This window comes from Primulina eburnea, chromosome 5 (genome assembly GCF_022965805.1).
Source record: "Primulina eburnea isolate SZY01 chromosome 5, ASM2296580v1, whole genome shotgun sequence".
Lineage (NCBI taxonomy): Eukaryota > Viridiplantae > Streptophyta > Magnoliopsida > Lamiales > Gesneriaceae > Primulina > Primulina eburnea.
Window position 1 is genome coordinate 4122034 of NC_133105.1, and position 21131 is coordinate 4143164.

Below are 21131 nucleotides of genomic sequence, written 5' to 3' on the forward strand. Positions count from 1 at the left end.
ACAGATAAGAAAGGTTGCAATAGATAGAGAGAAAAGAGTACTGTTTGGTGGTTAGAAAAAAAGAGAGGAAATATTCTCTTTAGCTTTCAATTATTTTTGGTGTTTTCTCTTCAAATCAAACAAATCTCTCCTCAATAGCAACACTCATAAATTTACAAAAACTATTTTTTATGTTTGTATAATTCTTTTTGGATGCAAACTTCTATCACTTTGTGTCTGGTTTTTTGGGTTCTTTCTTCTTCTTTTGGCTCAGTCTGATACAGATATGAGAAGGATTTGAATAACACCAAAGAATTAATCTGATTGTATTTGAAGAAGTTGTTGGACTGATCAGCTTGTTTCTTTTGTTTTTTGCACCGTTTCAAAGCTTCCAGATTGAAAGATAATTCAAAATCTTTGATTTCTTGAGCTTCAACCTTTTTGCAATGATGTCTGGTGACGTGTTTTCTTCTCTTAATCCAGCTTCTGCGAAATTCTTTCATCAAGAACCTGAAGTACTAAGCCCTAACCCTAGCTCCAATATCTCCAAACCTATTGTTGCCAAGAAGAGAAGAAATCTACCCGGAACTCCAGGTAATTAATTAAGTTTCATGTCTCTATATTAATATTTGTTCATCAAGATTATGCTGATGATATTTTTAGTTTAACTTCCTTCTAATTGAGCTTAATATTCATTTTATTTTTCTCGGGTTTTAACAGATCCAGATGCAGAAGTTATTGCTCTTTCACCAAAGACACTTATGGCTACCGACAGATTCTTCTGTGAAATCTGCAACAAGGGTTTTCGAAGAGACCAAAATCTGCAGCTTCATAGAAGAGGCCACAATCTTCCATGGAAGCTCAAGCAAAGAGCCAACAAAGATCAAATCAAGAAAAAGGTTTACATATGCCCAGAAAATACCTGCATCCACCACGACCCGGCCAGAGCCCTTGGTGATCTTACCGGAATTAAGAAGCATTTCAGCCGAAAACATGGCGAAAAGAAGTGGAAATGTGAGAAATGTTCCAAGAAATATGCGGTTCAATCCGACTGGAAAGCTCATTCGAAAACTTGTGGGACTAGGGAGTACAAGTGTGACTGTGGCACACTCTTTTCCAGGTACTAAATTTACTCAAAACATTTGGTAATTTGGGAACATGAGCATAGAGTATGTTGAATTGAATTAAATGTATGCTGCCCTTTCAAGTTTTTGATTTCTTGTCAGCAAATGATTGGGTAATAAATATTGTCTCTGCACATGTATAGTGTACATGTATTTAAATTGGTAGATTATATTCTTTGATTGTATTTTTTAATTTCTTTTTTCATATAATATAATTTTTAATACAGGAAAGATAGTTTCATCACGCACCGAGCTTTCTGTGATGCCTTAGCTGAGGAAAATTCAAGAATTTCAATTGGTTGTGGAGTTAATGATCACAACTTCAGAAATGACCTCAAAAATCCAAATCTGATTAATATTCAACCTCATCTGCCAACTGGTTTCACCACCTCCGCGGGCGGATTTAGGCCAGAATTTACCACTGGAAATTCTCTCTTCATGGATCAAGATCAGCAGAAGCCTAGATCTTCTCTTTGGACGTTTGATCATAATCCCGATCTCTTCATGCCTTCAAGTTCAACCAATTTTCCTGAAATGATGTCGATAACTTCCAGTGACATTTACGGATTAAACTCATCGATGGGATATTACGCAAATCTCTCCCTATCGCCGTTGCCGCCCCAACCAAGCCTGAAGGAGGAGCCAGCGATTATAAGCAATGGGAACTCGAAGACGATGGTGGCCAATTCATTACATTCACTATACTCTGATCAAAATCAGATCAATCACTCAAATTATTCATCCTCGTCAGGATCAATGTCTGCAACTGCACTTCTACAAAAAGCAGCTCAAATGGGCTCAACTAAAAGCAATTCTCAGTTCTTCGGAACCACAACTGGAGTGATGCTTAATTCTTCTTCTCCTCCCCCGTCTCAAAGCAGAAGTCATGAATTGCATCGGGTTTTCTGCAAACAACCGGAAAATGGAATGGCTGGTTCAGCCATGAATTTCAACGCCTCCACGGAAAGTAATACGATCAATAACTCAGAACCATCGATGATTCAGACACAAGGAACGAGTTCACGGATCTTGCATTCGGACCATTTGCATGGCGTGAGCCGTAGTTTGACGAGGGATTTTCTTGGAATGGGCGGATATGGCAGCAATGTCGTGCCGTTCCTGCCGCAAGAACTGGCCAAATTTGCTTCCATGAAATCAGGTATGGGAATGAACCACTCCACTGATAATAATCAGTAACATGTATTTTCTTTTCAAGAGATAAACACTATCTATATGATACCATGAACAAATCTCTCTATGTGTATTAGTGATTGTTACACACAATTTCCACATGCTCATACAATATATAGATTGACACGCGTGATATATTTTTCCTTTTAAAGATAATATAGATAAAATAAATAAAAGAGATCTAATTGGATTTTACGATATTTTTGTAATTTATCACACAAATATAAGCATGCGTGTAACCTCAAGTGTACACCCAATATTTTCAGGAGAAGTTCGAAAAAAGCTGGGAGAACTGGATAAGTCATAGCAAATTTCATGCATGAATAAAATTGAAAATACATTTTAGTGTTCTACAAGCAAAGCATGATGTTTCTATGAGGATATATCAAACATATGTTATAATAATAACTAGTTTCTCACTTGTACGATGCTGGGAGAAGGAGTCGTATTTTGTGAGACAGATATTTTATTTGAGTCATACATGAAAAAATATTATTTTTTATGCTAATAGTATTGTTTTTTATTGTGAATATCGGTAGGGTTGACCTGTCTCACTGATAAAGATTCGTGAGACCATATCACAAAAGACCTACTCACAATATTTTGGGTGAAGTCATTTTCATAATTCCAACATTTTCCCTACTTCACGTTTTCATAAAAAAAATAATTGGAAATAATATAAACCAAGCATAAAAAATATCCAAAATTTAATAACATGATTTATTTTGAGTTTCTAATTTAACAAAAGTTATTAAAATATTTTATAGTAGAAAAATAAATTCATTGCGTGTGCTCGACTGCCGGTGTATAAGAGGTACGGGACAACCTTATCCCCTTGGTTTCCACATTAAATCAACGGTTACATCACCTTCATGCCAACCTATCAAAGCAAAAACCAACCCATCCAATTCTGCCACATACTATATTTATAAGTTTTTTTTTTAAAAAAAATTAGTAGGTATAAAATAAATATACCGAAAGCTTGTGTGAGACGATCTCACGGATCGTATTATGAGACAAATCTCTTATTTGAGTTAACCTATGAAAAAATATTATTTTTATACTAAAAGTATTACTTTTTTATCATGAATATAGATAGGATTGACTCGTCTCGATCTCACATGAAACTCACTCTATAAATATATACGCTTTTTAATTAATGCAAAAGCATATAATGGATCCGACTTAGCCAATTAATTTGTGTTCCAAATATGCATCTTAAAAGCATTGAATTAAAGGGTTCACATATTGTCATGGAGACCCAATCCTTTTCTTGAAATCCGATGGTTAGAATTTTGTCATTCACCCCATTAGCATAGAAAAAACGTGAAAATCACATCATATTTGCAAAATATTACGATTTTATAGAAGTGGTTAAATTTATAGCTAGCGAAGAAACGAGAAAAAATCAGAAGTTGGTATTGTGTGAAAATGAAAATGAAAATGAAAAATTTCATTACAATAATTTTTTTGATAAATAAGTAATTATAATACTAGTTTTATAAATAAAAATATCATACGTACAGTTATAAGAGAGATAATTTTGGATTAGACAAAAATATTGAGCGAAAAAGTGTCTATAATATTTTTTATTTAATAAAATACTGTCATCACTTTAAGAATCATAAATATCATGCGACCAGATTCTATATTTGACTTAAACTAAGCAGAGACGAGTAAAATTCGGGGTAAAGGAACACAAAAAAAAATAAAATAAAAAATTGATTTTTTTAAAGTGAAAATGATTCTTTTAATGTTGCAAACGTTAGTTTAAATTAACATTGGAAAATGAGTGTTTATCATCAAAATAAAATTTCAAAACAACAAAATATTTAGCATTTACTGTGATCGAAGAGCTAAAATGCTCGAAAATAGTATTTTTAGAGAGTTTTATAGCATAATCTATGGTAAAACGTTCATTAGCTCACTATGGTCGAAATTGCTTGGGTTATGGATAACACTCCCCATTGACTTGTATTATCTTTTCATCGTAGTTATTCGACAAGAACAAATTTTAATAATTTGAGTAGACCGTCTATAAAGGAACACACATATTTAAACTTTATATATAATATTGATTTGAATTGCGTCAGTTATTATTATTTTTGAATAATAATAAATGCAGGACGGAACATTTGTGATTTTACCAAAATATATAACTAACAGTGTAACTCAAATATTTTAAGTCGCACAACAAATCAAATATCAAGTTTCTATTGTTATACTCAACATGAACAATTATTGAGCCCCAACAATTTTCCTCTCAATAATTGTACTCCTTACAATAAATTATTAGAAACGAACTCGTGATCTTTACTCTGATAGTAATTGTATAACCGAAATCATTTTTATCAAAAACTATAATTAGTGCTAATAATCTAACTCAAATCTTTTGAATTGTTCAACCACTCAGAAACTATATTTCGATTACTCTGTTCAGCAGAGATTATTACTGCAACCTAACATTAACAAATATCTAAGATGACATAGTAAAAACTCACATCCACATGGAAAAAACTTCAAAAGCATTCCTATCTTTTAACTATGATTTTCCCGCTTGATGTTACGGTTTTCGTCTTGGCTCCTTGGCTTGAGCTTAATTGCCAAGGTTGTTTCCCTGATTCACAGCTCCATTTTGTTGTGTGTCCATTTGAGCCATATCCCCGGCATCCGAGGAATGATTTTCTGGTGCCGAGTCACGTTGGGAATTCGACAATGAATTCTGATTTCTCCTCCGCTTTAGAATCTCGAAAAGAATGGAAGTTCCACACATTGCCCCTCCAAAACCAGCTACTGTGGCAAGAAGAACAGAGAGAACCGCTTGCACGCCAAGCTGTAGAATCGCCATATCAAATAGTTTTGCGTGAGAAATAATCTATGCACATTACTTGACCTCAAAAAAAGGTTTAAGGTTTTACGAAACGCTTCAGGAGTTTCAACATGATGCTGGTCAAGAAAATCGAATATAAAAAGCCAAGAATTGTGGGTAACTTCTCGGATTTTGGATCAATCCTACATGTTATTAAACCAAAAAAAAATCGGTTTTCATACAATAGAAATTTGAAAGTAGCCGACCAGCATCTCAGTTGAAGAATGTCTTTACCAGAGAGTAAAAAACATGTGAGAAGATCACCACCAACGCAAACTGACCAGTGGCATACATCCAGGCATATCTTCTCCTTACTACAGAAGGGAAAAAGGAAAAACTAAGGAAACAAAATTGACAAATTAACGCTTAAAATGACTAGAAAGAGATGCAGCATACCCATGGTGGTCGATATCATGGATGCTAGGAGACCCAATATGCAGGCGAACGGCAATGATATGGCAATTGCACTAGATTCCATTTTGTTAACCTAAACTTTAAGAGTCTAGAGTTCATCTCAAGAAAGATACAGTGTAAAGTATCTCAAATTTCGACTTACCAGAAGTTGTTCGAGAAAACAAAAATACGCAAGCACGCTGACAATCACAAGAACAGGAACATCCTGCCAAACCCTGCAATTTTCAACAGGTTTATTTTGAGTTTTCCCCATTGTTTCAGCCGAGAAAAGGATATTTACTCGCCTGTATCGGCTTATTTCATTTGGACGAGTTGCAGAGCCTCTGGACTGAATGTTTTGGATTCGTAAAAGTGTGACTGGTAAGTTCTGAACCTCTTGCTTACAGACTTCACAAGTCTTGTTACCTTTTATGCTAAACCATTTAATCGCACATTCCTGGTGGGCTATGGCGAGTTCGCCTTTACAGCTGCATTCCATTTTCATGGTGCCTGTTCCCTCACCGAGTTCCACTAAGCAGATTCGGCACACAGCTTCTTCCTGAGGGATGTCTTCTGAGTAGTTTTTATTCGCATCTGAATGACAAAGGTAAGGTTTCGGTTCATCATCAGACGAGGGGACAAAGTAAAAATGGAAAGAAGTGTATTAAAACCAGCCCATTATTACTCTTGTCACCAGACATTAAGTATTTGGGAACAACGTGTATTCAACTGTTTTTTTCATAAGAAACATCAGATTCAGACTTAAAACTGTGAGCTCGAAGTCTCAATAACTGCAATCCTATTTAGGCCAAGTACTTGGTACACTAATAATTTTTTACCTGGATCAAATGTTGAACTAGCCATTGCAGTTGCAGAGGTTTGTTCTGGGACACGTGGAATGGCTGGAATCACACGAAATACACTGTCTAAATAGTCCAGTTGCTTTGTGCTTCCATGTTTATTCAACACTGGTACTGATCGAGAACGATGTATGGATAGCAAGGATCCACCTTTCTGCAAGATGATGGATTCTGTAAGATTTGAATAGAACATAGTAGTGATCATCTATTGTAAGCGTGGAGATAGTGTAACAAACATAAAAAGGGCAGAAGAAATTGGAGTCAGTTGATCAAAATCTTCACAATCCATAGTGTTATATCATAATTAATGTACATTTTGCAACATGAATTTCACAAGGACTAGTAGAACGAGATGATCAGATTAATGACACACATCTTTTATAAACAACAAGACTCCGAAAAATCTCATCTCTTCAGCTACGATGTGATGGGACTTACAGCTTCGTCAACTACAAAATTTCTAATTCCTCCATGGACAGACTCAGGATTCGAGTATAAAACAGGTGAAGTTGGTAAAGACGACGTTCTCTTCATTTTTGGAGTAAAAATCTTTGTCAGAGAAAAAGCCCTGGTAATGGATGGCTTCCCACGTGTGTCAGGGGAAGCTCCGAGAATTGGCATGGCAGCCTTTTCCGTCTCTGAACTGGAATTACGAAATTTGAAGCTTAGCTTTGGAAGGAGATTCTTTACAGCTGATTTTCCCAAGGACGATGAAGGACCGGGAGATCCAAAACCTTTTGCTTGACTGGGGCTTGGTAGCGGTGAAAAACTTACTTTCTTGGGTGCTTGGATCGGCGAAATGGGCATGTTTATGGTCACAGAATCCTCGGCCAATCCCTCTACTGTTGTCTTGGGAATCTGCACAAAAAGATTTTGCCTTTCCTGCCCAATTACCGGTTCCTCGACTACTATTTCACTCGATTCCTCAACCTGATAAAACTGATAAAATAATAAAAATTATCAAAAGAACCACACAAATCAAAATCTTGAACAATCCCACTAAGTGAATTAAAATTAGAAACCAATATTGATGCCAAAAAATACGATTTTTGGTTATTGTTTTATATATAGTATAAACTGCTTTAAATTATTACTGTTAATAAAACACCTAACACCATATACAGAAAGAAAAGAAAGAGCAGAAACCAAATACCAAATACAGAAAAAAAAAGAGAGAGTGGGGATCTTGACAACTATCTGTAATCACAAACAAAAAATGCCATCGAATTCAAAGGTATTAAGAAAAACAAACAGAACAGACGAATTTCAGTAAACATTTAGAGCACAATCTCCAAGAATTTCAAATATTTAATTGCCATTCAAGAACATCACGAACTCAAAATCTCGACCCAGAAAAACCCACCAAAAACCTTCAGAGATCCCACTAACAAGAAAACGATGGCAGAAGCATACAGAAGAGAAAAGATAATGGGCAAAATCAATAAATGGAAAAAAGAAAATACTTGGCGTGAAAACCCCTGATCACTTTCTCTGGTTAATGATTTTTCTTCAGATGTTTCCATATTTCTGATGGAGTACGATACCCAGAACTAGAATTGTTGAATATTCAATGAATTTGTGATAATATGAGTTAAATTCAGAATAGACAGAATTAGCGGCACTGGCGCAGTAGCACCGCCGAGAAGAAGAGAGTGCCCGCTTTTTCTGGTAAAATCTTTGCACAGCAACTTCAGTTCTTACATGTGCAGGTAGACAAACCGACCCGGTTTTTTTGGGTCCAAAACTTATATTTGTTACTTTAAATAACATGTTTTTCTATTTTTAGTAAAATAATAATAATAAAATTTAGAATTCATAACACTTGGTTTTTCTTTTCGCTTTTGAAATCATTTATAGTTAAAACTTTGGAATTATTATCATCATCAACAAATATGACAAAAAAATAGTCACTGTCTCATATTGAAGTCAACCCTCATAACACTTGCTAGAATTTTGAATTATACCTTACGAAGATGCATAGAAATTTCCATTAATTCATACTTTACAAATGTTAATGCTAATAAGATTAATAATAAAAAATCCGAGGACCCGATCGTTGATTTACGGTATTAACTTTAAAAATGTTTGTTATTCATTTTTCTTACCTTATACCAAACTCTCAACCAATCTCATTTCCAAACAAATAATTTATTATAAAATTATTCCCTGAATGTCTCCCTTGTCTTCTCAGACCGAGCCAGAACATCTTCTGGTGTCTGAACAGATTCATCGAAGATCAGTTGGTTTCTTTGCACCCATAAGCTCCAGCAAACCAATATAAATATGCCCAGGTTCCAATCTCTTCCATTGTCCACAAGCCAATAAAACAAATCCGGCCAAAATTCTGTCTTCTTCCAAACTTTACGTGCAAATTTGCATGACCAAAATGAGTGTAGTATGTCTTCCGGTTGGGTTCCACATATTATACAAACTTCGTCCACCCTGATCCCTCTTGATTTCAAATTTGTTTTGACTGGAAGAGCGTTGTAAAGTAGACGTCATAAATGGTTTTTTACCTTGTTGGATTTAAGATCCCACATCTTGCATAGCCCCATACCGAGCCCACGCTGTAATCCATGCATTACTTGTTGAATTCGCTATATCACGAGTTAGATAGTATCCAGATCGACTCAACCGAATACCCACCATTTGAAGTGTAATGTCACACCAGTCTACCATGTCCATGTCCAAAACCCACTGGAATGCGGTTCCTTTCTGTCCTATCCACCTCCCATGGGATGTTGCTAATCTTCGTCCAATCCCAACCTCCCCGGAATGCAGCAACTCAATGTCATGTAGCTAGTACTTTCTCGATCGTGTATGTGTGTATAAGAAAGATTCTCACGGCGGTTTAAAAGGGCTGAATCCTAAAATATGCACTTCTCGGCTGAGTTCAATTAAATGTCACTTCCAGTGGATATATAATGATTTGCGGATCTAACTTAAAAATGCATACCAAAACAAAGAAATCATTTTTCCTAATTAAAGCCGATACCGACAGCTTCACGGATCAAACTTTTATCAATCTCCAAAGAAAGCAAACGTGTTACCTGCGGGAAGTATATTATATTACATAGATTTTGTGAATTTTACGTTTAAAGTATTTGGATTAGTTAAGCTAGATCGATGTAAAAATTGATCTTTAGCGATCATGTTAATATAAGTTTTTATAATTAACGTTTTGGTCTTATTTAAAGTTGATTTTAAATTGTTACAATTATCACAACAGATTATCTAATTATTCATGTTTTTATTACATTAAAAAATTACATCGATATTACTCTTGTGTTGATAAACGAATGAAATACTACACTAATATATATTCATTTTCTTTTACGATATTAAATGAGTCATATTATCTAGTTAGTTTTTTTAAAAAAATCGGACTGTACGTAGCTCGGACTTAAACGGATATAACCGTAATATGGATATCGTTTTTGGATTGATTTAAATACATTTGTGGTTTGATTTTGACTTGAAAAAATTCAAAGACCATATAGATTTAGAACAAAATTACCTTGGGATCAAAACCATGGGGAGATGTGTGAGTCGGGGTACAAATGAACTGAAGCAGTTTGCGAGATTTTCTAGTCAGTCGTAATAGTTGTTTGTATACTAGTTTATCGAATTCGAGTCAAACTCGAACATATTCGAGTTTTTTTTGAGCCGAACTCAAGCTCAAATTAGTTTTGTTTGATAGTTCGCGAACTACTTACGAGACTTAATAATTTATTAATATAATACAATTATATTGATAAGATCATAATAGTTTGTATTTTTTGTTATTAAATTTCTCATTTTTCTCACTTCCGATATGTTTAATTGACACCCTTTTGTGTTATTATGTTGTTAGGAGAATTTTTTTTACTATTGGGATAAATTTGGGCTAAAGATTTGTATATCATATTTGAAGTTACAAATATGAACTTAGTAGATGATTTTGCAGAAAAATTCAGAAGCGAAGTTTCCACAATACGTGGACACGTATTATGAGTGGTGAGAATTGAAAAGTAATACTTTTAGAATAACAAGTAATATTTTTTTATGAATGATCCAAATAAAAATCCGTCTTACAAATATAACCTGTAAAACCATCTCACACAAGTTTTTTCTTTTAACGATTGAAACCTAAACTTTTTTTTCCCAGTAATTGCACACTTTTCTAGATAATAACTAAACTTTTTAAAATCTTTATTATTATTATATACTACATATCAAGATATTTTAGCTATTAATAATATTTTAATAATGAAATTAAAGTAAAAAAATAAAAAAAATCCAATGAATCTCGCCACGTTTCAAGTGTGTGTATGACCGTGGGGTGGTGCGCAGCACGCACACGGCACTACTTAGCGTCAAGCAAAGTCCTTAACCTGCGCCTACATTATTAATCATCGAATTAAATCTTAATTGGAATCATCAGTCAGGTTAAACTAATCCTTTAAATTCTGCAAGTCCATCGCCATCACCTTCTTCTTCACAGCTAAATCGAAGATAAAAAGAAACCCTACAAATCCCCAAAACTAAGACCAGCAAAGGGTCCACTTCTGAATCTCCAATTTGTTCATGCTGTTTTTCGTCTTGTTCTAAGCTCAACCGGCTGGGGGCGCGCGTGTTTGGACAGTCACCGATCCCAATGGCTCAATCGGCGAGGGGTGGCGCTGGGAGGTATTACACGGTAGGGGATTACCAGGTGGGGAAACAGATAGGGGCGGGGTCGTTCTCCACGGTGTGGCACGCTCGCCACCGGGTGCACGGGACTGAAGTCGCGATTAAAGAAATCATCACCGCTAGATTGAACTCCAAACTTCAAGAGAGCCTCAAGTCCGAGATTATCATCCTCAAGAGGATTAATCACCCTAACATCATCCACTTACACGACATGATCGAGGTACGTACGAACCTTTTGTTTCCGTTCCTTGAAACAATTTGTTCGCAAGGAGTTGAATTGAAGTTAAGAGAGTTGGTTATTTCCTTTCTGGCTTTAATGAACTTCGAGATTGACGTGCATCTTGTTAGAGTATAATGCGGTCGGTTTTGGGCATGTTGGGATAATGAACTGAGCAGAGTAGTCTTACCATAACCACTACAGGACAAAAAAGCTGAGTAACGGAAACTAAGCAGTTAATTCTAGGATGGTTTTTAGCTTTAATCATGTCATTTGGTTTTTTGTGTTTGTTCTTATTTAGCGCTCTTTTACTGTGCAAATACAATAGAGATCTCGACTTAGATATTGAACAAGGAAAGAACAAGCTTAAATATAGATTATTAGATTTTAAGAGGTTCCAAAACTCAGCTGGAAGGTAAATAACAATTAATGTTGGCGTTATGCCATCTTTGTAATGGATTAATGTTGTTTCCCACTTTGCTTATTTATGCTTTCATGTGATTTGTGTATTTTGTCATGATTTTGTGAGTGTAGATAGGTGGTTGGAGCCTCCAACACTATATGAATAATTCATTGCGTTGATTTTCTGTAGATTGTATTTTTTAGCCACTGCTTTGTGGGGTATTCCGCGTTCTGAGAAGTTTAGCTCTCTTGAGTACCTTAGATTGTAACTTAATGGCTTTTGGTGTTTTTTGAAGAATGTCAAAGCATAATTTTATTCGGGGCTCAACATCTAGTACCTTGTTTTGTGCATCACATAAATGTAAGATTACTCTCACGACTCATGCATCTGTTCCAATAAAGCTTTCGGGAACCATGAAGAGACCTTGTTCTTTCTTCTTCTTCATTTTTTCCTTTGTAGTTTATACTTTATAGTATGGTATGTGCTTGTTTTAGATCAGAGATGTTATCATGTATGTTTTTAGGAATCCGGAAAGATGTATATTATTTTGGAGTACTGCAAAGGAGGAGACCTTTCAATGTTTATTCAAAGACGCCAAGGAAGGATCCCTGAAGCAACTGCAAAGCACTTTATGCAGCAACTAGGTATCTCTTCTTCATTTTTCTGTTCTAGGTGTTGGATAATTCATATACTAAATTGTGTACGACATACTACAGCGGAGGGTCTGAAAGTTCTTCGTGAATGCAGCCTCATACATCGGGATTTAAAACCCCAGGTTTGCATCGAATGCCAGTCTTTCACTTCCTTTGTATATTGATACCCGATACCCTTTAAAAAAAAAAAGAACAGTGGGCACTTGTACCGCACATATAATTCATTATGTTAATAACTAATTGCCCCTTGATATGTAAAATCATGGTATCATTTTTGTATTTTCATTTATCTCAATATTTCCACAAGCGCAATCTAAGCTATTCAAGGTTTCACTTTTTTGTCCCTAATTTTCCACTTGCACTCTTTCTGCAATGAAATTTGTTGTAATGTGATGTTATTCTTGAAACTTTCTATGGGAAGAGTTTGCACTTCATGGCTATTTTATCATCAAAATTTTCATTGATCAGTTATTTAATGTCGGAAGAGTTGTTTTTATTCTAGTTTTCATTTTGTCTAGTTTACATTTTGTGAAGGGTGCTTGGTATTTTTCATTACCGGGAAAGCTTTTGATGGTTTATATGGATTCAAAGAGTTCCCGAAGAAATATTTTCTCAAAAGATAGTAATTAACATGCTTGTAAAACCTCATGAGGTCTGTGTCTAAGTGCAAGGCTTAACCTTTGAGCTTAAGACTCAAGCTAAGGTGCAATCCTTCAACGAAGCACGTGCCTTAATGATAAAGCTCCATCTTTCTGAGTTTTTGACGTGCAAGACGCTTTATCTGCACGCTTTGAATTTGGGGATCATAAAACAAAACTAAAGTACATAGCAATAGTAATTCATTTGCTATATAGAATGACTATTGTTTATTTTCATTTAATAGATTGTAAAGTATATGTTGAATTAAACATGATTTAAACTCTTTTTAGATACTTACATTGTAGCATATCATTCAGTCCACTTGAATTAATTGCACCCCTGACCTAGCTGTTTGCACCCAGGATCTATGATATCTATTTGCCTTAGTGTCTTTCACTTCTATTAATTATGGTAATCATAAACCTTTATATTTTCATAATTCAAATATCAACTTCTGGAAGGCGATTACATATTTATTTATACTATAGTTTCCCTTTGAGCACTTCTATTTGTCCGTGTATAAGTTTGATTAGGTTTCTGCATTATAGATATTTATTTATGTTTTGATCAACGTGCACCTCCTGGATGTTTAATTCACTTGATTGAACTCATACATTTTTCTGGCCCTTTTTTGCGGGTGTTGTTCACTACAGATCGTTTGTTCTATCATCAATTTCCGTTGTTTCAAGCAAAAGCTTTCTTTAGTCATTGCTAAAATAACTCTAGTAGTATTGGCACCATCTTCACGCTGGGTTTCCCATTTATAATTGCTCTAGAGCCAAATGTTCATATTGAACTGACACATTCCTTTTGCATTTCATTCCTGGGACAGAATCTCCTCTTGTCCACAAATGAAGACAACAGTGTCTTGAAGATTGCTGATTTTGGCTTTGCAAGGTATATTCACTGGCGGTAACATAAGTAATTTTGTTTACAGCTTATGAACCTCATTCTTGACATTTTCTGGAAGTCAATGTCACGTATGCGTGGTTAAAACTTAAAATTTTGTTTTATATTCTTGTATGTAAGGGTTCTACTCAGATGTTCTTGCTTGTGTATATAACGATGTTTTGTACCATGATCCACATGCATTTTAGCATTGCAAAACTGTTTACAAAACTCAGTCATATATTGGTTCTGCATTGTAGGTCCTTGCACAACTAAGTTTTTTGATCAAACATATTTATTGAGACCATTATCCAGTCTAGGTTTCTGATTATTCTACTCTATTTTTCATATTGTGTATTTCACAACCAAAATCATTCTGCCAGATGAAGAATGATCCTCTAGCCTTATGTATATTCCTAATCTTTGCTTATCCATGATGAATGTGGACCAGAAGCTGCAAAATCCCCATTGATTGATGATTGAATTAATTAAGTGCGCATTGCGTCATTATCTTATATGGTACCATATGAATAGACAGTAATTTTTGGCTCAGTTTTAAACGTATTATGTTTAGGGTGTTTTCTGCCTTGAATGTTTTCTGATTGTTTTCAGATCGTCTCTACAACACATGTTCTTGACCTTTTGTTCGAAGTTTGTGATGCTTAAAGTTCTTTTACTTGCTTTATTGGCATGTATTATAATACAATGATTGTTTGCGATACCTTTAACTTTTCAATCGTCGCTTTTGTTTCTTCTGCCAGATCTCTTCAACCTAGAGGTCTTGCGGAAACCCTGTGCGGCTCACCTTTATACATGGCTCCAGAGATAATGCAGCTTCAGAAGTATGATGCCAAGGTGAGATCCGTTCTTTGCTGATTAATTAGTCATTCACTGTCTGAATTCATTGCAAAGTATGGGCTAATAATGCAGGCAGATCTCTGGAGTGTTGGCGCAATTCTATTTCAACTTGTAACTGGGAAAACTCCTTTCACGGGAACCAATCAGATACAGGTAAATTTGTCTTGATGTTGTTATATAATTTCAGTTTATCTCTGGTGAAAAGTTATTCCTCGTTAAAATAATATGCATTTTCAGCTGCTCCAGAACATCATAAAATCAACTGAATTGCAATTTCCCCCTGAGGCAAAGAATTTGAATCCTCACTGCATTGATTTGTGCAGGAAACTGCTGAGGCGAAATCCAGGTGCTATTCTTGGGTCACATCAAATTAGTAGCTACCGAATTGTATTAAGCTATAATGAGTTTGCTATTTAACTTCAGAACATGTTCTAGGACAGTTAATTTGATGTAGTGCCTTAAATAATGATAGTTGTCACGGTTGTCGCAAAAACATATGTTGCATCATGTGCATTTAACATTTGTCCGTCTGTTTACCCTCTTTTTAAACAGATCTGCAACCTAGATTGTTAATGGATTGTATCTGAATATTCTTTGATTCTTTTAGCCATCTTTCTCTACTAAAAATAACGTTTGCTACTTTCTACTCACAGTGGAGCGATTGACATTTGAAGAATTTTTCAACCATCCCTATCTTTCTCAAAGGGAGACTGATGAATCCTTCAGGTGAACAGAGATTTCATTATCCTGCAAATAGTGGTTCTTTTGTTGTTTAAAACAATGCTCTTCTTTGTTGTGTGCATGAATAGTCAACCACAAAGAGTAACTGCTGGTCTCCCTGTTGCTGACAGTAATACGGAAGGAAACACACTAGAAGATTGCTTACCCTTCAGTTTAGATGGCGATTCCAGTGGCCCTGATCAAGGTCCATCGTTTACGAGACCTTCCATAAAACCCATACATGGGTTTTCTCTCAATTCAAAACCTGGTCATAGGGAAATTTCTAATCTCCAAAATAGAACAGATTTGCCTTCCAAGTATAGCAGTGTCCCACAACAAACAGAAATTTTGAGTTCCAGTCTTCGCAGCCAGCGACTTTCAGAAGGAAACTTGAAAGAATCTCTAGATCTTGGATTATTAGATAACCATCCAAAAGGTGTCTCTTCTTTCATTTTTGTACTTAGATCGATGTTTGTCTTGCTTGGAAATGTTTATTGTTGTGATCTAATCTGAATTGACTGAACAGTCATGGATTCATTGGAGTCAATCGACCGGGATTATGTATTTGTGTCGGGCCCTCCAATGGACCTATCGTCTTCAGGACGTGCTTCCATGCCAACTCAGCTACCATTTAAAACTGAGGGTCCGTCTCCTGAATCTGGAAATGTGACTTCCTCAACAAGTGCTCCAGTGCCAATAAATGCTACAGAAATTGGTAGAGTTGGGTACATCAGAAATCTAGATAATCGGATGTCCACCGCTAGCACTTCACAAGGATCAATGGATATAGCTGACACTTCAGAGCAGTCGTCAACTCATTGCACAACTAGGATCAAGTCATTGAAATGTTGTGCATCTGCCATCACCGAGTTAGTAAATGAGAAGGTAACATTTAGGATCTTGGATACTTCTGCAATGGATTGTAGATGAATAATGGACCCATCAAAGATTAAAATGTGGTTTCCTTCTTTGAAGCTCCATGATTAGTTTTTTCTAATTTCTCTTCAACAACCTCTTTAGGCTTTTAGATTTTAGTATGATTGTCTAACGATAATTTTGGTAGTCTCTTTCTGGTTTTATGGGCTTTCCACATAAGCAACATTACTATGAGGTTCGCCTCAGCTTTTTTTTATTGTTCCTCAACATTTTACAAGAATTAGTATCTTAATCATGTTTAACTTTGTTGTACTACACACTCTAATTCTTCTTCAAAACGATTCCTGGTTTTTCAAAATCAAACAATTTGTTAAAACCTAGTGGAATTTTCTTGTCATCTGGACTATGCCTCAGTTCTCAATGGATCCTTCTTTATTAATTATTTCTGACAAATAGAAAGATACTACAACATTACATGATGCTAATTACTTCACTAGCTGCATAACAAATGGTTGATCACGAAGAAATGACATAATTTTGAAAAGGTAGTACATAATAATTAGCTTAAGGTTGTATTTACACCCATGGTATGTGAGTAATAATGATGTGTTGACTTGTTTAGCTGCTGAAATTATTCACTTGATTTAGCTCGATAATCCATTTATAGGGCTACTTTGATTAGAAAATTTGTCATTCTCAGAATAATGGTATTCAAAATAACAAACGTAGTGTTCAACGTGTCTTGGGCGGCTGCCAATGTATGCTGTATATTTCTTATTTTATCTTTGTTTGGTTGAATTTCATTCTTGTAAATGCCCTTCGGTGATAAAGCTGGGATTTAATCCTATTGAATTCTTGTTGCCAGTGTTTAAATATTGGTATGAATCTATTATGTGCACTGTATGAACAGTCGAAGTTTGAGATTCCTTTAGCAGGTTTTTGGGTTCATAACATGATATTTATCCTACTTGATGCTGCCATTGTCTTTTTCCAGATTGGAGGAGGGAAGAAGTTGGAAGCATTTTCAATCCAGCTTGTAATTCTTGCCATATGGAAGCAAGCATTGCATGTTTGTCATACTCACGCAGCTTCTGCTATTGAAGGAAGTCCAAGCAAAGAGACCAAAAAACTCAAAGACATCTCTAAGATGCGGCATAGTCCAGATACGCAAGAGTGTCTCGATATGAGTAACAGTAACATGCCAGATGATATCTGTGCTCAGATAGAGCAAGCATTTCTTGGGGAACTTCGGATGGCCGAGGAACTTGCAGAAGTGGTTAAGCCTGGTATGACAATGATGCCAACCCACATTTTCAAGTACTATAAGGACACTTAAAAAAGGAACACCACCCTTACCAAAAATAAAAGTATTCATATTAGAAATAAAAGTAATGCGAAAAGGAAGTGAAAGAGAGTGACACTGCACTCTTTTTTTATGAACATGAAGCTGGACATGTACTTGTGCTCACAGTTGCAGATTGATTGTCAAAGATGTCAACCTCTAGAAATCATGTTTAAAATGCAACACTAGGTTTTATTTCATCAACATTTTCCTATTCTACATGCAAATGTTTACATGTAATCACTTTCATATGGTATGAAGCTTGACATGTACTAGTGCTCACAGTTGCAGATTGATTGTCAAAGATGTCAACCTCTGGAAATCATGTTTAAAATGCAACACTTGGTTTTATTTCATCAACATTTTCCTATTCTACATGCAAATGTTTATATGTAATCGCTTCATATGGTTGTATATTGTGCAGTGGTATCTATGAACGTTTCTTTATTTCAGGTAATATGGAGATGCCAGATGCAATGGAGCTCATTTATCAGTCTGCCCTTGCCTTGGGCAAACGTGGAGCTGTAAGTTCAATTTTGTCTTCCTTTGCATAGGTTTCTTCTTCTTGACATAAGAAAAGTATTTCTCCGGAGATTTGAAACTTTTCCTTAAAAGTATTTGAAACCCATTCATGACGAAAATAAAATCATTTTCCCTGTGCGTGTTTTGCAGGTTGAGGAGTATATGGGCAATATAGATAATGCTGTGGCTATCTATTCAAAAGCAGTGGATTTACTTGTATTTCTTCTGGCAGAAGCACCTTGCCTCATTCTGAATCCTCCATTTTCTCTCACAAACACAGATAGATATCGTATACAAAGTTACATTGATGTCCTCAACCACAGGCATAGCATTTCACAGTCTCAAAAATTGGCACTTTTCAAGTCACGAGAATCAGCCACACCTATTGGAAACTGGTGATGATACATGATTTTTTTTTTTTTTATTTTGTAATTATATCTTGTAATTCTTTGGTTCCGTTAGATGAATTATTTTACATGTGGCGGTAAATGTTGTTAATATTCACGTGTAATTCAACAGTATGCAAGATGCACACTTTTAAATATGGTGCCTCTTAGAAATATATGCTGCAGAATGTAAATTATTGATATTGGGTTTATTAAGATGGTAGCAATATTCGCTGAAATATTTCGGACAAGTTAAACGGCAAAGCCTTGGCCTATGTTCGCTAGATCTTGTAATATAGAATGGATCGTTCATCTATTTGGTGAGTTAGGTCGATCTGCACCATGTTTTATGATTTAAATAAATCAAATTCCATTCTCACCAAATTTTGTTCACCCACAAAAGGAAGTTTTTCACCAACCAGCGAGGTTAGTTCAACCGCATCTTCCTTATAGATCCAGACTTCCTATCAAGTAGACCAACTGACAGCATCCAAAACCTTGACTGCGCTGAAAATGGCAGAATGCTTTCAAGCTCCAAGGTCGAGCCTTGAAAATGACTCTGTGGTACTCTTCTCAACATCTGAATCACAAGACGAGTCCAATAGCCAATCTTCCTCCTGTAATTACTCCCCGTTCCAACACCACCAATCCACAATGGTCTACGCACTTAATGTAACTAATCTATCCTACGCTATAACAAGAGATGCATCGATTTCTCGTCTTCGTTTTTACGGTTTGAAGAAGGAGAAGACTCTCCATATTCTTAAATCTGTCTCTTTCACCGCCAGAAGCTCTGAGATCCTAGCCATTGTCGGCCCTAGTGGCACTGGTAAGTCTACACTGCTAAGAATAGTTTCAGGCAGAGTAAACAACATAGATTTTGATCCTAAGAGCATTACACTAAATGATCATGCAATAACGAGCCAAGTCCAGCTGAGGAAAATATGTGGATTTGTGGCACAAGAGGATACTCTGCTCCCTCTTTTAACGGTCAAAGAAACACTTGTTTTCAGCGCCAAGTTTAGGCTCAAAGAAATGAGTGTTGGAGAGAGAAATGAGAGGATCGAAGGCCTGATACAAGAACTGGGGCTGATGCATGTTGCAGATAGTTTTGTTGGAGATGAAGAAAATAGAGGGATTTCAGGTGGGGAGAGGAAAAGGGTGTCCATTGGAGTGGACATGATCCATGATCCACCTGTATTACTTCTGGATGAGCCAACTTCAGGGCTGGACAGCAGCTCGGCACTTCAAGTAATCGAGCTGCTTTCTTCGATAGCTAGGTTCAAACAAAGAACCATAATCTTGGCCATTCATCAACCAAGCTACAGGATTTTGCAATTCATTCCTAATTTCTTGATTCTTTCACATGGTTCTGTCGTGCATAACGGCTCCCTCGAGAAACTTGAACAAGCCATTACAAGATTAGGATACAAAATCCCACCACAGATAAACCCTCTCGAGTTCTCCATGGAAATCATCTCCAGTCTTGAGGAATCATGCTCAAAACAGCATCCATCTCAAGTAGAGAGAGTTGTACAACGTCCCACTTGTTCAATGTTGCAACTAAAACTTGCCAACGAACAGACTGTCAACGAGTCTGTTTTTTCGTGGTTATTAGAAATATCGGTCCTCTGCCTACGGTTTTGGAAGATCATTTTCCGAACAAAGCAACTACTGTTGGCACGCACAATGCAAGCGCTTGTAGGGGGGTTTGGGTTGGGCAGTGTTTATATAAAAGTGAGGAAAAATGAAGGGGGAGGGGTTGCAGAAGTATTGGGCCTTTTCGCGTTTAGTCTCAGCTTTCTCCTTTCTTCCACAATAGAAGCTTTACCCATTTACCTTCAAGAACACCATGTTTTAATGAAAGAAGCATCCCGAGGTGCATACAAAATCTCATCATACTTGATAGCCAACACAATAGTTTTCTGCCCTTTTTTATTCTTAGTTTCTATTCTGTTTTCTGTTCCTTTATACTGGATTGTTGGATTAAATCCTTCAGCTTTTGCTTTCGCCTTTTTCACCTTCACCGTCTGGCTTATTGTTCTCATGGCAAGCTCTCTTGTGCTGTTTCTAAGTGTTGTTTCGCCAGATTTCATATCTGGTAATTCTTTAATCGGCACTGTTCTTGGTGCATTTTTTCTATTTTCTGGGTATTTTATTCCTAAAGAGTTCATTCCAAAGTATTGGTTGTTTATGTATTATGTTTCCCTTTATCGTTACCCTTTGGATTCTCTTGTTGTTAATGAGTATTGGAGTAAAAGAAACACATGTTTCTTGACAAAGATTGGGACAGGTAATCGAGATAAGTTGGATTGTTCGCTCACCGGCATAGATGTGTTGAAGAGTAGAGGACTGGACAAAGATACTAGGTGGATTAATGTTGGGATTATGCTGATGTTTTTCGTATTTTATCGAGTGCTTTCTTGGATCATACTTTCACGAAAAGTGTTGAAAACAAGATTTTAATTTGTACCCGAGAAACTTAAATTGGTGTATTTGTTTTTGGTGTATGTCTCACAACTATATAATTGATTATTAGG

General features: G+C 35.9%; 4 protein-coding genes across 7 annotated transcripts; 3 read left to right on the forward strand and 1 right to left on the reverse strand.

Annotated features, from left to right (window-relative positions):
* Nucleotides 1–2431, forward strand: LOC140832481 (zinc finger protein GAI-ASSOCIATED FACTOR 1-like). The gene is made up of 3 exons (XM_073196534.1): nt 1–573; nt 700–1099; nt 1331–2431. Exons 1-3 carry the CDS (start codon nt 426–428, stop codon nt 2298–2300), a joined length of 1518 nt encoding a protein of 505 aa, XP_073052635.1. The 5' UTR covers nt 1–425; the 3' UTR covers nt 2301–2431.
* Nucleotides 2432–4623: 2192 nt separating this feature from the next.
* LOC140832482 (uncharacterized) lies at nt 4624–8144 on the reverse strand. Of its 3 annotated transcripts, none has more exons than XM_073196536.1 (8): nt 7880–8144; nt 6855–7355; nt 6396–6570; nt 5862–6150; nt 5720–5792; nt 5560–5630; nt 5398–5477; nt 4626–5127 (listed from the first exon to the last, which is right to left on the reverse strand). In XM_073196536.1, the coding sequence occupies exons 1-8, from the start codon at nt 7937–7939 to the stop codon at nt 4991–4993; spliced, it is 1386 nt and encodes a 461-aa protein (XP_073052637.1). In that variant the 5' UTR covers nt 7940–8144; the 3' UTR covers nt 4626–4990. The 3 variants fall into 3 exon arrangements, with proteins under 3 accessions (XP_073052638.1, XP_073052637.1, XP_073052636.1); XM_073196535.1 differs by having other exon boundaries at nt 4632–5127; nt 5560–5650; XM_073196537.1 differs by lacking the exons at nt 5398–5477; nt 5560–5630 and having other exon boundaries at nt 4624–5127.
* Nucleotides 8145–10839: 2695 nt separating this feature from the next.
* On the forward strand, nt 10840–18792 carry LOC140832483 (serine/threonine-protein kinase ATG1c). Of its 2 annotated transcripts, none has more exons than XM_073196539.1 (13): nt 10840–11307; nt 12231–12351; nt 12424–12482; nt 13832–13896; nt 14649–14742; nt 14818–14898; nt 14983–15091; nt 15399–15471; nt 15597–15901; nt 15992–16350; nt 17336–17627; nt 18137–18207; nt 18356–18792. In XM_073196539.1, the coding sequence occupies exons 1-13, from the start codon at nt 11053–11055 to the stop codon at nt 18602–18604; spliced, it is 2133 nt and encodes a 710-aa protein (XP_073052640.1). In that variant the 5' UTR covers nt 10840–11052; the 3' UTR covers nt 18605–18792. The 2 variants fall into 2 exon arrangements, with proteins under 2 accessions (XP_073052640.1, XP_073052639.1); XM_073196538.1 differs by having other exon boundaries at nt 10841–11307; nt 15555–15901.
* A 212-nt stretch (nt 18793–19004) lies between these two features.
* Nucleotides 19005–21063, forward strand: LOC140831630 (ABC transporter G family member 23-like). The gene has a single exon (XM_073195372.1). The coding sequence runs from the start codon at nt 19105–19107 to the stop codon at nt 21055–21057; it is 1953 nt and encodes a 650-aa protein (XP_073051473.1). The 5' UTR covers nt 19005–19104; the 3' UTR covers nt 21058–21063.
* The last annotated feature ends 68 nt before the right edge of the window (nt 21064–21131 follow it).

Bases quoted from the DNA above. Each gene is read 5' to 3' on its own strand.
- LOC140832481 (XM_073196534.1), top strand. From the start codon at position 426: ATGATGTCTGGTGACGTGTTTTCTTCTCTTAATCCAGCTTCTGCGAAA. The intron at 574-699 runs GTAATTAATTAA...GGGTTTTAACAG, and splicing joins AAATCTACCCGGAACTCCAG to ATCCAGATGCAGAAGTTATT. The intron at 1,100-1,330 runs GTACTAAATTTA...TTTTTAATACAG, and splicing joins TGTGGCACACTCTTTTCCAG to GAAAGATAGTTTCATCACGC.
- LOC140832482 (XM_073196535.1), bottom strand. From the start codon at position 7,939: ATGGAAACATCTGAAGAAAAATCATTAACCAGAGAAAGTGATCAGGGG. The intron at 6,571-6,854 runs GTAAGTCCCATC...ATCATCTTGCAG, and splicing joins ATTTTGTAGTTGACGAAGCT to AAAGGTGGATCCTTGCTATC. The intron at 5,651-5,719 runs GTAAGTCGAAAT...CTTAAAGTTTAG, and splicing joins GTTTTCTCGAACAACTTCTG to GTTAACAAAATGGAATCTAG.
- LOC140832483 (XM_073196538.1), top strand. From the start codon at position 11,053: ATGGCTCAATCGGCGAGGGGTGGCGCTGGGAGGTATTACACGGTAGGG. The intron at 11,308-12,230 runs GTACGTACGAAC...GTATGTTTTTAG, and splicing joins ACTTACACGACATGATCGAG to GAATCCGGAAAGATGTATAT. The intron at 13,897-14,648 runs GTATATTCACTG...TTCTTCTGCCAG, and splicing joins GCTGATTTTGGCTTTGCAAG to ATCTCTTCAACCTAGAGGTC.
- LOC140831630 (XM_073195372.1), top strand. From the start codon at position 19,105: ATGGCAGAATGCTTTCAAGCTCCAAGGTCGAGCCTTGAAAATGACTCT.